Raw genomic sequence first — 14,991 nt, forward strand, 5'->3', positions numbered from 1 at the left:
AGGAGGGAAAAGGTGTACAAAAACATGGGCAAAAATGTTTGTAGCAGCTTTTTTTGTGGTAGCAATGAATTGGAAAAATGAGTAGATGCCCATCAATTGGCTGAACAAGTTGTAGTATATGAAAGTAATGGAATATTATTGTTCTATAAAAAATGAACAACCTGATTTTAGAAAGGCACCAGGAATACATTGTACACAATAACAGCAAGAATGTGCGATGATCAACTATGAAAGACTTGGTTCTCCTCAGGGGTTCATTGATCCAAAGGAATCCCAATAAACTTTGGGCAGAAAACGCCATCTGCATCCAGAAAAAAACTAAGGAGACTGAATGTAAATGAACACATGCTATGTTCACTTCTTTTTTCTGTTTTCTTTTTTTTTTTTTAATCTCTCCTATGATCTTTCCCTTTTGCGCTGATTTTTCTCTCATAATCGTTCATAAAGATTCATAAAGCAATATGTGTTTTAAAAAATGAATACTAAAAAAGAAAGCATAAGTGATTTGTTCAAAATATCACAGGGCAATAATCACAAGAGAGAATTTTTTCTTATCTTTACCTTCAGACCATCCTTTTCTTCCCTTTTTTCCTTCCTCTTCTTAATGAAGTGAAAAGAAAGATTTGTATGCAAAGTTCAAATCTTGGTTCAAATTCCAACTTACTATATGTTTGATCTTCAATAAGCCACTTACCTTTCTGGTCCTCAGTATCCTCAGCTGTAAAAGGAGGAACTGATACTAAAATGACCTTGAAGGTCTCTTTCAGCTCTAAATATGGTGCCATGTCCTGATCAGACTAAATCTGATGTGCTAAGGGACTATGCTTCACACATTTGACACATGCAGAGAAGGCGACTAGAGTGGAGAGGGATCAAGAAATCATATAAGGGTGTGTCAAAGGAAATAGGCTAATCACTCCCTTTAAAATGAAATATTGTCCTGTAGAAGAGATATACTTATTGTGCTTGAGTTCTGAAAGAAAAACTATGGCAAATTATGGAAGTTACTGTAACAGGGAAGCAGATTTCAGCCCAGTATAACAATTCTCTGACAAAGTTAATTAAAAAAAAAAAAAAAAAAAAAAAAAAAAAAAAAGGACTTCGTTGTCTCAGTAAGTAGTGTATTTCCTAACATAGAGAGAGACCTTTTAAAAAGCTGGATAACTAAACAGTGCATACCCTTTGATCCAACAGTGTTACTATTGGGCTTATATCCCAAAGAGATCTTAAAGAAGGGAAAGGGACCTGTATGTGCCAAAATGTTTGTGGCAGCCCTTTTTGTGGTGGCTAGAAACTGGAAAATGAATGGATGCCCATCAATTGGAGAATGGTTGGGTAAATTGTGGTATATGAATGTTATGGAATATTATTGTTCTGTAAAAAATGACAAGCAGGATGAATACAAAGCGGCTTGGAGAGACTTACATGAAACTGATGCTGAGTGAAATGAGCAGGACCAGGAGATCATTATACACTTCAACAACAATACTGTATGAGGATGTATTCTGATGGAAATGGCTATCTTCCACAAAGAGAAGATCTAATTCAGTTCCAATTGATCAATGATGGACAGAATCAGCGACACCCAGAGAAAGAACATTGGGAAATGAATGTGGACTACTTGCATTTTTGTTTTTCTTCCCAGGTTATTTTTACCTTCTGAATCTGATTTTTCTTGTGCAACAAGAGAACTGTATGGATCTTTATACATATATTGTATTTAAGATATACTTTAACATGTTTAACATGTATGAGAGTGCCTGCCATCTAGGGGAGAGGGTAGAGGGAGGGAAGGGAAAAGTTGGAACAGAAGTGAGTGCAAGGGACAATGTTGAAAAATTACCCATACGTATGTTCTGTCAATAAAAAGCTATTAAAGAAAAAAGCTGGATAACTTTATGTTGGGGATGTTACAAAAGGTGTTTTACTAAAGGTATATATGCAAGAATAAATGATAAGTCAGCCTGAAGGTTTCCTGTTAGGAGTATAAGGAATGAATAAATGTGGGGATCCAAGAGAAGAAAGGATCTGGTTGGGGGAGAAAATAATGGAAGCTGATCTGGGCAGAGAAGCACCAGAAATTAGCCTAGAAACGTTTTGTTTGACGTTTATCAAGCATGTGCTTGACACTGTACCAACCCTATAAAAGATACACTTTTTTAAGTGTTTAAGAGTTATCTCTTCTACAATGAAGGAGCATGACATTCCCACAATCTGGAGAAACTGAGCAAAGTTTTTTGGCCCTCCCTAAAAAAAAGCCTGATCTTTTTCTGAGACATTTACAATACCTTATTGTACAATTTATGTTAAGTATTTGGCCATAGACTTTGTCATTGCCTGTTCGTCTTCATGTATTCTCTTGCAGCTTCTGCAAAACTCTCCCAGAATTCTCATTTAATTTCTTATGCTAACACTTGATATAGTGAAACCATGATGGATGTGAACAGGAGCTATCTTCAGGGAGCTCCCAACTTCTCAACTTAAAAAACAAACAAACAAACAAAACAAAGAAAACCTCATCTCCCCAAAACCTTGTTCAAAAAGTGTTTATGACACATAGGTTTATAAATAAGGGATTGGATTTAGGATTTGGAGAACAGTCCCTATTCTCCTAAGAAAGAACATCTGATACTGAAATGGGAGAATATTCTGAATCACACAGGAGTTTTTCCACTCTTTCCACAACAACCTCCTTTTTTCTCACAGTCTAAGGCACTAAATGAAGACAAATGGTTCAGTGAGTAAGGATAAAGGAAGCATGTCAGTCCAAGCCAAATAAAATGGGCTGACTCCAATCTCAGACTAGAAGGGGAAAAACCAGCCAAAAGAGACAGGTGTGGTTGTCTCTGAATTCCAGGATTAAGCTAATCCCACCATGAGGAACTCCACCCTTATTCCACACAGGCCTAAGATTACTTCCCAAACCTGTCTAAGGGCTTCCCTCAAACCCCACCTTCCACTGGTTTCTGCCTTTTCTCCCTAAGATGTGTGTCCCCCCTTCCTAGCCTTAGCCTTTCTAACTGAGGTTTCCCAAACTCATGAAATCCTCAGGGACCTTCTTACTCCTCTTCCATTTTCTCCCGCACTTCAGCAGGCAGTCCCTCATACAGAGCCTCCTCTACCAGCAGCCCTGATTTCTTGAGCCCCCCACAGTTGCCAAGTTCTTCAGGTAAAGCCTCTAGCCGGTTACCCTTGAGTTCTAGCCGGCTGAGGGCCTGCAACGAAGCCACCCGTGGGGAGAGCTGGCTGAGATGATTGTACCCCAGCAGTAGCGTCCTCAGCTTTTGGCAGAAGAAGAGTTCTTCTGGGAGCCCCTCCAGGGCATTGTAGGAAACAGCAAGATGCTGTAAGTTTTGGAGGTAGCTTACCTCTTGGGGCAAGGAGCGTAAGCCATTGTGAGAAATGTCAAGCAAGCGCAAGTTGGTGCAGAAACAGAGCTGAGATGGCAAGGTCTCCAACTTGTTGTGACTGAGGTACAACTGCTCTAAACCCTTGAGTTTGCGAATGTGTTCGGGGACATAGGCTATCTGGTTGTGCCATAACTTGAGAGTGACCAACTTGCGACAATGTTGAAAGCTCAGGATCTCCTCGATGGAGCGGAGGTGGTTGTCCTTCAGGTCTAGCTCCTGTAACGCAGCCAAGCTAAAGACAGCGTGGGGTATTCTCTCCAACCCGCATCCCACCAGCTCTAACTCCCTCAGAGCCATGAGCTTCTTTAGCCCATTGAGGGTCAGCAGCCGGGCCCCGTCATTGTGGATGCTGAGCCGCTGCAGGTGCCCAGCCACGTCGGTCACACTGGGGGGCACTTTGCCTGCATTGCTTCTCAGGGAGAGGCTCTTGAGGAGCTTCAGCTCTTTGAGGCTCTCCAGATTAGCTGCCCGGCTAAGCTCTGCGGGGAAAAGACCTTCAAGATGAAGCTCTTCCAGGCCCCGGAGCCCAAACACCCACAGGGGCACTTCTCGAAGCTCCTCACACTTCACCCTCACCACCTTGAGTCGGTCCCTCAAGAAAACAAAGGAGGAAAAGGGCAGTTTGGCCGGGGAGTGCAGCAGACTGAGCTCTTCCAGGTGGACCAGCTGGGACAGGGTCGGAGGAAAGGTGATGTCGCAGATGGCCTCCAGCTTGAGAGCCTCGATCTCGCTCAGCTCAAAGACTGTGTCAGGGAGACCAGGCAGCATGCAGAGGGCCAGCTCTAGCCGCTCTCGCCCGTTGCGCTGGAGCTTCTGGCGCAGTTTCTCTGCCGTCCATTCGTGGTTGAGGTTCAGCTGCTTGAGCCGGCTCTCACTGACCTCGGAGAGGAAGACAGCAAAGCGTTTGGAGTAGAGAGAATCATATTGGTCAATGAGGTGGAGCATGAAAGCAAAGTCGTTCTTGACGTCGGGGATGTCCCCCATGCCTGTCTCCTCCCTCACTGAGCAGAAAGAATACTCCTTGAGGGGCCGGTGGAACAGCCAGTAGAGCGTGTAGAGACAAGTAAGGCCATAGACACACACGAAGGAGATGTAGCAGAAGGCCAGCTTGGCGAAGAGATGAGCCTTGGTGTGGTTGCAGCAGAAGCTGGCGTAGCCCGTGACTTCAGCCGTCTCCACCTGGCAGGCCACCAAGAAGCTGATCTTCTCCACGTAGATGACGTTGTAGATCAGAATCGCCAGAAATTTGCAGACCTTGAGCACCGTCTGACGGATGTACATGGTGTATAAGATGTCGCCCTCCTCCACGTGCACCCGGAACTTCTTCACCTTCTCAAACAGGGCTTTGGCCTGCTCCCCCTCCTTTTTGTCCAGAAGGGTGACAGCCGGGGGTTCCATCACCACCTTCTCGGGCTCCGTCAGCACCTTCTCTGACTCGCCTGCCTTTCCCGTCCCCACGATGGCCGCGGCCGGCACCCGTCCCGAGGCGCCCTTGTGGTTCTCACCAGACACCTCGGACAGGGCCCGAGTTGTCCATGGGGAGTCGAAGCATTTGCCCAAGATGGAAATGAAATGCTCGATCTTGGAGCTGGTTCCGGGGAATTTGAACCAGAAGCTTGTGCAGACCATGAAGATGAGAGTGTGGATGACAACCAGGTAGGGGAAGTATTTGGCATACCAGTGCAAGGCGGTCTCGTAGCAGAGCTGGTTGATGAAGCTATATTGTTGTAAGTCCAGATTATTCTTGAGACCGCTGAGCTCCCGAAGGTCCTCCGAATCCCCAGAGATTGCCCGGGGCAGCGCCCCACAAGGCGTCTCTGATAGATTCTCTCGGGGTACATGGCTGGGCAAGCAGATGATCTTGTCCTGAGTTACCTAGGATTTGGGAGATAGGAACAGAAAGGGTAAATATGCCTAGGGAGGCGGAAGGGAAGAGCCTGGCTTCCAGCCCTGCTTTGGTGGCCAGAACTATTCTGTGCCTCAGTTTCTCCTATTATAAATATAGTCCCTCCCCGCTTTGGCTCTCCCTTCAAAGATTTTACAAAACACACAATTAAAAAGCTCTGTAACTTTAAGGAATTCCTGGCGTGCTGACACTCCTGCCGATCACATACAGATTTGCCAAGTTTTGGGTCCTAGCCTCTAAGAGAACCCTGTACTCCAAAGGGATCCCAGAGGATCATCTCTCACATCTTCAATTCAACCTTACTCTGCCTTGGCCTTGGCAGCTGCCTTAATGTTCCCTTTTTCTCCCCAATAAACGATCTTCTCTCTCTTCCCCAAAAACCCACCTCCAGTCCAACTTTAGGATTTTCCCAGTCTCTTTTCATGGTCTATCCAAAGGACTGGGACCCTCACCTGCAGGGTACAGCCAAAAACCCCGATCATGAGCATGGCCACTGTGATGTATTCAGCTAGCACATCCCACCACGGCTTCAGCACTTTGAATGCGGGCTGCTGCTCTGTGAATTGCTTGAATTCAGCCACTGGGATCATTCTGTCTCTGGAGGAATTACAGAAGGTCAGAATTGGAAAGGATCCCAAAGGTCATTTTACAGAGGAGAAAACAGAAGCTTAAGAAAAGGAAAGGACTTGCCCAGGCTTTAGTGGCGAAGTCAGGGTCAGGACACAGTATCTCTGACCACTGCTTTAATTACTCTAGCCTGCTGTCCGGAAACGGTGCAGCCAGAGAGTAAATGAAGGGGCCCAGGGGGAGGGAAAGGACCCAGGCATTCCTTGGGCCCCCAACCCAGCTACTGCCTTAGCCTTCAGCCCCCAAGGCTCCCTTTCTCACCCCAATGCTTTCTCAGGCCCTTCCCCATCATCAGTCTAAATCTTCAGTTTCTAACAATCTCAGATTCTCAAACTCTTGAGTTCTGATGAACACCTCCTCTCTGTTAATTTCCCTCCCTACCCCCAGCCTTTTCTTTCCTCCCAGAATCCAGGGAGCATAGTCAGCTTCAGCCAAACACAACTCCCTCCCTGGGACCCACCCGGGCTGTCATCTCCCTCTCAGGAAACTCCAGAGTCCTAACTCTCCCTAACTAATGCCACAAATCGCCTCAAGGACTGAAGGAGCTTGGGAAACTCCTGCCTCCCAGACTCTGAATTCCCACTCTGGACTTTCCAAGGGTGGGACTGAGGCCACATATCTCCACCCCCACCCCATGGGGGCACTCCCCGTGCCACCTCCAACCCAGTGCCACTTTCAACCGGAAAAGCCGGCTGGAGCCTGGCTCTGGTTACCAGGGCCCCAGGGGTAGGGAGTAGAAGAGTCGAACAGGGGCGGGTCAGTCGGACCTTCCTGGAGGGGGTAGCTGGACTCCTGGAGGGGCAGGGGTCTGGGCCCAGCTTGGAGAGGAAGTGAAAAATGCTGGGAGGGGCGGAAAAAGAAAAGTCTACCTGGCTTAGAACAGAGAATGACCAGGGGACAAAGGAATGGGAATCCTGGATCCTGACTGAGAAGGGGGAGGAGAGCCAGGATGAGGAGGCAGCCACCCAGTCTTCCTTGTCTCTCTGTCCCTGGGTGTCCTTGCAGACCGAGCTATTTTTCCTACTTTGTTAAATGAGGGGGTTGGACCAGACCATTTATTTCTAAGGTCCCTTCTACCTCTGATGTCCTAAGACTAGAACTATTATCCGGGGCCTTGGGGAGACACAGGAAGCCAGGCGTGGGGGGTAGGACTGGATCAGGGCCAAATACCACCTACCATAGTATTTGGACTGGCACCTTGCCCTTTTAAATTAGCCTCCTTCATTGCCCCACTCTCTCCTTCAATCTCTCCTTCTTTTCCCCTCCCCCTTCCAAGTTATTTCAGCCCTAGGAAGGAAGAGAAGCAAAGACTACCTGAATATATCCCTGGGAAGAGATCTTGGATTCAAAATCCAAAAAGAGGGTTAGGGTGTGACATACAGAAAAGGCTGGATTAGAGAGGAAGAACCTAAGAGTTTCCTGGTCAAGAAGAACTAGCCATGGAGGAGGGTTCCCCAAGTGTTGAGGACCCTCCCCCGAGGGTTCTCAGGTGCTCTTTTCTTTAAGGCAGCAGAGAAGAGACTCCAGGATGGTCTCCTCCAATCTGCATGTTTCTCCTATCACGGAAGTTGCTCCCTAGACGTGGCAATCCCATCTCTCCCTGATCTGATTCTGTCTCTGTCCTGATCCTCTTATCATTATCCCTGCTTTCAACTCCATCACTCTATTCAACCTTCACCAGACAGCAAGCTAAGTAGAAATCTGGAACGCCATCTGCAACCCCTGTTTACTAGCTGTGTGACTAATGCAAATTATTCCCCTCTCTGGACCTTAGTTTCACCATCTATAAATGAGAAAGTCAGACAAGATGTTCTCTAAGGATGCTTCTATGGCTCTCTAAATACCTGACCGTCCTGTCCCTGTACTCTCTGTTCTGATGAGCCCTAGGCCCAGAATTCATTTTGAGAATTGGACCTAGACCTCTGGGTTCCAGATTAGGTTTCCACTTTAGACTCCCACCAATTTCCCATGGAAGGAGCTGACGAAACTCTGCTGATCATCCCCAAGCCCCAGCCAGCATCACTGATGTTCCCAATCTCTCGGCCCTGGCATTCTAACAGCTCTTGCACAGAAAAGTATCTGGGGATACTAGGCCAGTGATCCTACCCTTATGTCTAGAGCAGTTCAGTGTGCCCATAGAGACCCTCCCCCCCACGCCTACTTACTATGTGCTTGATTGTGTGTACTCCAACAGAGGCAAGCTCATACCTGTCTTTATTCACAAGGACCCTCATTCATGTACACACATCTACTAGGACATCCTGACTCACACGCTGACACACACATACACACACGCACATGCTGACACACCCAAAGTTATAGTCAGAGGCCCAGTGCATGCACAGTAATCAAGTTACACACACACACATTCACAATCAGTGATACAGGCTGTGACACAAACACTGGAACATACCCATGCTTGCTTGTGACACATGAAAAAAACCAGAAACATCCACATGACCCCATAACCCTAACCCTAACCCTGTGGAACACACACACACACACACACACACACATATACAAGCATATTTGTGACAACAGAAAAGGGTGAGTGTGTTTGCACAGACATATACTTTGTGGTATATAGATAGTCCTGGGGTTACAGGCCTTGGTTCTCACATGACCACTCTCCATATTCTAGCCCTTATAATCCTTTGCTGGCCCTCTCTTGTGACCAGCTCTTTAAAGTCCTCCACAAAAATAAGTCCCACTTACTTTTCCAGCTTTATTTCATGGGACTCCCCTTGACAAATAATTAGTTCTTTTTTTTCCTTTCCTTTTGTTTTTCTTTTTCTTGCTAAGGCAATTGAGGTTAAATGACTTGCCCAGGGTCACACAGCCAGAAAAGCGTTAAGTGTCTGAAACCAGATTTGAATTTAGGTGGTCCTGACTTCAGGGCTGGTGCTCTATCCGCTGCGCCATCTAGTTGTCCCTATGATCAGTTTCTGACAAACTGGATGGACCTCCATCCTCCATGATTCAAATTTTACCTCAGCATTTACTCACACGGGGCATGTCTGAAAGGCCCTCTTTCCTCTGCCCCATAGCCCTAAAATCTTGTCCCTTCAAGACTCAACTGTGTTGCTATGTTTTCTTTAAAGCCTTTCTCAATTCTGCCTTGTTCCTCCATTTTTCTTATACTATAAATATTTATGTTCATATCATGTCCCTCAAAATGAAATAAAACCTCCTTGAAAGTGGTGTTTCTCAATATCCTCCAGTCCCTAATCATGCTACCACTTAGTAGGTGTTTTATATATGTTGAATTATTGTTCTAGTCTTCACAGCAGATCAGCATAGAAATCACTGGTTAAATACCAAAATTATCTCTATCATTATAAATCTTACTTTCCACAGCCAACAACCAGTCTTCTCCCACTCTTCCCCTCCCCCAAATGATGTCATTGATCCTCTTCAAGAAGGAAGGATCAACAAAAGTCTCCCCAAACCAAACCAAACATCCCACCAATCAGTTTTGGTCACAAAGCCCTCCTTTCTGCCCCAGTTCATACCAGTACATCCTAGTGAAAATCTTAGAAAGGTAATCAAGAAAAACAAAGAGTGAGGAAGAATCACAGTCACCTCATGTAGCTCAGATACATAACAGATAGATACAGATAATCACAGGCGGACACATTGTTATTCATAGTTGGTTACTCAGTTACAGGTTCTCACCGAAACAGTGGCCCTGCCCAAAAGTCACCCATCCACCAGTCTCTCTTACATACTGATGTACACAATCACAGCCACAGAGATTTACAGGCAAACACAGGCACAAGCAAAGAATAGCAGATATAAAGTTCATTACAGACAGATGGATGCGCTTTATGCACACCCTTGGATAGACACAGTCCCAGACAGAGACCCACACGCCCAAATGTCAAGTGCCATATAGACTCACAGACACACAGAGATTGTCATTATCTCTGTCTGTCTTTAATTCTAACTTTGTTGTCCCAAACCTATCATTAAGCCCCCACGGACACATGACTGTCTCCACATCCTAGGATGTTGTCTGAAAAAGATTCTGGTGGAAGGGCCCAAAGAGAATATATCTCTAAGTACTAAGGTCTCAAGCGATCTACTTGGGCAGCATCTATGGCCCACAGCGATATCAGAAACTCCAGGCCAGGCTCTGGACCCTTGACAAAGGCCTGATATCCCGTCATCGGGACTTCTTTCCTTTGAAGGCATATAACTCTGTCAAAATGTCAATATGTGGGAGGGTCCCATAGCCACTCATTGTAGTCACTGGCTCCTTTGTGGAAGAGGTTCATTCATCTGTCCTTGGTAGGGGAAGATTTGAGCCCTGGATGTCCGGGAATAGAATGGGGGAGAGGGGAAGGCAGAAAGGCCACAGAAGAAAGGCCAGGGACCTGCCACCGGCCTCCTTTCCTTTTTTTATTCTCTTTGCTTGCTCTAGAGCATATTTTCTGTACAATGTACCAGATCTGACCTTCCATGGCTTTTCCCAGCCTGGAGAGGTAAAAGGTATTGCAGATGGCACTAGACACGCTTTGTTAACTGGCCCCAACCTAGCTCTGCTTCTTCCTCTGCTCTCTGCACCATCCCCTGCTCATTCCTCTCCCCTAACCTTTGCTCTCTAACTCCCTTTCCCAGATGTCCTTCCCTTTTTGGCTCTGCAAATCCTCTCCATTTTGGTCTTTCAGGGTTCAACTCAGGGCTCGCCCGTGGGAAGCCTTCCTGGACCAGCCAGCCCCACCTGAGCAGATAGCACCTACCTATTCTTTGGCTGGAAATCTTGGCATCTGCCTTATAATCTTGGATTCATTAGGGATTAATTATCTTCATCCTTGTGTAAACTTTTCTAAGAGACTGGAAGTCCCGCAAGGCAGACGCCCATATATTTGTTAAGTGATCAAGTCACAGACTAGTCCAAGCAACAGGTTAATGAACTGCCGAGATGCTGAGGACCGAGGAATCTCTGCGCTGGCTGGAGAGATCAAAAACCAAGTGATAGGGTTCGGGATCTTGGGACTGGAATCTCAGAGTCTGGAGACTGGATAGGGACAGGGCCTGTGGCGCCAGGGATTTAGGGTGGAAGAGAGCTGGACTGGGCGAGCATCCCGAATAAGTCTGCCCTCAGCTGGGTGGTCCCTTAGCCCCCCACTCAGCTTAGGGGCGCAGCTTCAATGGCCCCTTTCCGAAGCTATATCCCGCTCTCCGTATAGTTCTACTGGGCCGGCAGATCTCCCTGTGAGGGTGGGGGGTCAATCCCCACTCTCCCCCAATGGATCCTGCTCTCTGGAAATACCCACTTTCCAGACTAGTCCTCGTTTTCCAGATCCAGGTTCCCAGCCTTCAGGACAGACCTGCGTCCTCCCCGCAGGACGCCCTCCTGGTACGGGGACAACTCCCTCCCTCCCACTTCTGGGGACAGATCCCCGTTCGCCTGGTCCAGATCTCCAGCCTTCCGGACAGATCCCGGTCCCCGGAGGAGGTTCCCCGAGGCAGACCCCCTCGCCCCAACTCTCAGAACTGAACCTACCCCCGGGGCAGAGCCCTCGCCTCACTCACCGCCCGTGCGGCCGCCGCTCCGAGCCGGCTCTCCGGGACTACGCTCCGGTCTCCTCCGGACGTCCCGAGCAGCACCCGGCCAGGCGGGTGAGTCAAGTCGGGCGTGGCCGCTGGAGCCTAGGAGCCCGGGCCGCTCCGCCCACCTGGCCCCGCCCCTCATCCAGCCCTCCCCAGGCCCGAGACTGGAGGGAGAGGGAAACTGAGGCGGAGGCTGCCAAGAGGCAAATGTCCGTGCTTTCCAACTCCTGGCTGGCCACTGGGGTCCCAGGAAAGTCAGGGGGGACGTCGCAGTTGGGGTGGCTACGCAGTCTGAACTCCCGGGCTCTGCGAGGATGCAGCCGGTCATTTGGGGTCAGCCTCTAAGGAGGTTAGACGGCTTTCCTTTCTACTGGACCACCAGGGGAAACTGAGCCTGTGAGCTTTAAAGGTCCTTCCGAGAGGAGAAAGCTGGCCCCCAGCTGTCTAGTATTTCTTTCTTTTCTTCCCAGGTGAGTAGTTCCAGCTAAGGGAGAGGAAAAGAAGTGAGATCCTTTAATTTCCCCCCCCCCCCCTCAGCCAACCAATCCCCAGATCAACCCATAAGACAGAGTATTAGGGAGACAGCACCAGGGAGTTGAGGCCGCCATCCAGCCACTTTCGTGTGGGGCAGGGGTTAAGTCCAATAATAGTAGGTAAACCACAGAACCAGTCCAAGAGGTTCCAGTTGTTTCCCATCAGCCCTTCAGGGCCACAGGGCAGGACCTGGAAAGCAATCAGGTTCTGAACTAAAACTGGGGAGGAGGGAGTAAAAGGCTGGTTACCCCAGGTTAATAAAGGGGAAAGAGCTTTTGATGAGTGCACCGGGAGTTAAAGAGATGAGAGCTCTTGATAAGGGTCTTTTTTGTTTTCCCTTAGGTGGAGACAGATACCATTCCCTTTCTTCCCTCTGACCAGTAGAGCCGCTAAGATGATCACTTTCTGGAAAAGGTGGGGGGAGGATTCAAAGGGAAGCTCCCCAGCCACTGGGGCCTGAACAAAGACTTTAGCTGGAGCTCTCCTGTCTTGCAAATATCCTTTCTTTACCTTGTTCTGCTAAAACTCTGTCTATCAATCTGTCTGTCTTGTCCATTTATCTATATATTTAGCTGGCAGAACTGAGCTAACCAAGAGCTCATCTAGGGGAAGTCAGCTGAGTATATGTCAACCCTTAGGGTCCTTACCTCCCCTGGGGCACCCTGACTTACAAGTTAGCTTCTCTCTTCTTCTAGATTCTTGCACTTTATCATTTCTGCCTCTTTCCTTCCTCTCTTCCCCCCATTAAAAAATAAAGAAGCGGGGAAGCTGGATGATCCAGTGGATAGAGCACCAGCCTTGAAATAAGGACCTGAGTTCAAATCTGATCTCAAAAACTTAACACTCGCTGGCTGTGTGACCCTGGGCAAATCACTTAACCCCAATTGCCTCAACTCCAAAAAAATAAACAAATAAAAAGAATAAGAAAATGGGAGACACCCCAAATCCATGGAAATTTGAGACATTCCCCTATTCTCATCTGATGCTGCCACCCCTCTAGTGCAAGCCCTCATCTCCTCAAGCCTTGATTATTGCAATAGCCTATTCAGGGTCTGCCTGCTTCAAGTTTCTCCCCGTTCCGATCTGTTTTCCATTCAGCCACTAAGGTGGTTTTCCCAAAACTTAGATTTAATTATGTCACCTCCTTACTCAATAAACCCTAGTGGCTCCCTATTACCTCTAGAAGCAAAGATAAATTGTTTGGCATTCAAATCCCTTTGTGATCTGCCTCCTACCCTTCTAGGTTTTTTATATCTTAGTCCACAACACATTCACTTTGATCTACTGGTAATGGCATCCTGGCTACTCCACAAACAAGACACTCCATCTCTAGGCTCCAACTACTGACTTCATGGCTTTCTTTGTGTTCCAATTTTACATCCTTTCCTTTATTGGAAGTCTTTTTTTCTTAATTTTTCTTTTTAATCTTTTCCTCTTAATTCCAGTGCTTTGTCTCTGTTAATTATTAATATTAATATATTATCCTGTATATAGCTTGCTTTATATATATTTGTTTTCATGTTTTCTCTCCCAATATATTGTAAGGTTCCAATATATATAAGCTCCAAGTACAATCGTTTGCCTTTCTTTGTATCTCCAGCACTTAACACATTGCCTGGCACATATTAGACACTTAATTATTGCTTATTTTTAAAACACATTTATTATGTATCCAAGTTTTTAATTTTTTTTTAATTTTTGAATTCTAAATTCTCTTCCTTTTTTCCTTTCTTCCTCATTGAGAAGGCAAGAAATTTGGTATAGATTATACAAAGGCAGTGATGCAAAATATATTTCATATCAGTCATATTGTGGGAAAAAAACAGACTAAATCCCCTCCCTCAAACAAGAAAGATAAACATTTTTTGAAGTATGATTTAATCTGCATTCAGATACCATCATTCTTTCTCTAAAAGTAGCCAGGATTTTTCATTGTGAATCATTTGGAATTATCTTAGGTCATTGTTTTATTGAGAATAGCCAAGTCACTTATTATAGATTATTGTACACTTTTGCTGTTACTGTGTATATTGTGCTCCTGGTTCTGCTCATTTCACTTTGCATTAGTTCTGTTCTCTTCATTTCTTAGAGTGTAATAATATTCTATGATAATCTCTAAGCAAAAAGAAATAGTTTTATTTCCTCTTATTATTCCTGCTTATTCTAATCCCTTCCATCTTTTTTTCCTCTTGTTGATATAGCTAACACTTCCACTACAATATTGAATAATAATGGTGATAATGAGCATCTTTGCTTTTACACGCTTTTACTGAGAAGACAACTAGCTTCAGATAATACTACTTATTATTTTAAGGAAAGCTACATTAGTTTTATGCTTTCTAGTGTTTTTAATAGAAATGAGTGTTGTATTTTATGAAAAGCTTTTTCTGCATCTATAAGACAATCATATGATTTTTGTTGTTTTTCTTGTTACCATCACCAATTTTCCTAATATTGCACCAGCCCTGCATACTTGGTATAAATCTCACCTGGTCATAATGTATCTTTTTGATGTATTGCCATAATCTCCTTGATAATGTTTTATTTTAAATCTGTGCAGCAATATTCATCAGGGAAATTGGTCTATAGTTCTCTTTCTCTCTTTTTGCTATTCCTAATTTGGTTATCAGCATCATGTTTGTGTCATAAAAGGAATTTGGTGGGACTCTTTCTTTGCATATTTTGTTGGCTTCTAATACTCATTTTTCTTTTTGCTTATTTCTCTACCATATGAATCATATTTATGCTCAGTATTAAAAGAGGATCCCAAATAAAATAAATTTTATTTAATCAAACACCTACCTAGCACAATGGATAAAGTCAATGCTCTATCCTGAGTTAGCTGAATCGGGAAAACCTGAGTAAAAATCCCACTTCAGATACTTACTAGGTGGGCAAGTCACTTAACATCTCTGTGCCTCCGTTTCTTCAACTATAAGATGGGAATTATAATAGTAC

At 45.7% G+C, this 14,991-nt stretch overlaps 1 protein-coding gene across 1 annotated transcript; it reads right to left on the reverse strand.

Moving 5' to 3' along the window:
• Window positions 1-1,849: 1,849 nt before the first annotated feature.
• On the reverse strand, window positions 1,850-11,649 carry LRRC8E (leucine rich repeat containing 8 VRAC subunit E). The gene is made up of 3 exons (XM_003760896.3): window positions 11,482-11,649; window positions 5,769-5,913; window positions 1,850-5,285 (listed from the first exon to the last, which is right to left on the reverse strand). The coding sequence occupies exons 2-3, from the start codon at window positions 5,904-5,906 to the stop codon at window positions 3,060-3,062; spliced, it is 2,364 nt and encodes a 787-aa protein (XP_003760944.1). The 5' UTR covers window positions 5,907-5,913; window positions 11,482-11,649; the 3' UTR covers window positions 1,850-3,059.
• Window positions 11,650-14,991: the final 3,342 nt, after the last annotated feature.

This window comes from Sarcophilus harrisii, chromosome 1 (genome assembly GCF_902635505.1).
Source record: "Sarcophilus harrisii chromosome 1, mSarHar1.11, whole genome shotgun sequence".
Lineage (NCBI taxonomy): Eukaryota > Metazoa > Chordata > Mammalia > Dasyuromorphia > Dasyuridae > Sarcophilus > Sarcophilus harrisii.

Coding starts and splice junctions, on each gene's coding strand:
- LRRC8E (XM_003760896.3), bottom strand. CDS start 5,906: ATGATCCCAGTGGCTGAATTCAAGCAATTCACAGAGCAGCAGCCCGCA. Junction 5,286..5,768: donor TTTTTGGCTGTACCCTGCAG/GTGAGGGTCCCA, acceptor CCCAAATCCTAG/GTAACTCAGGACAAGATCAT.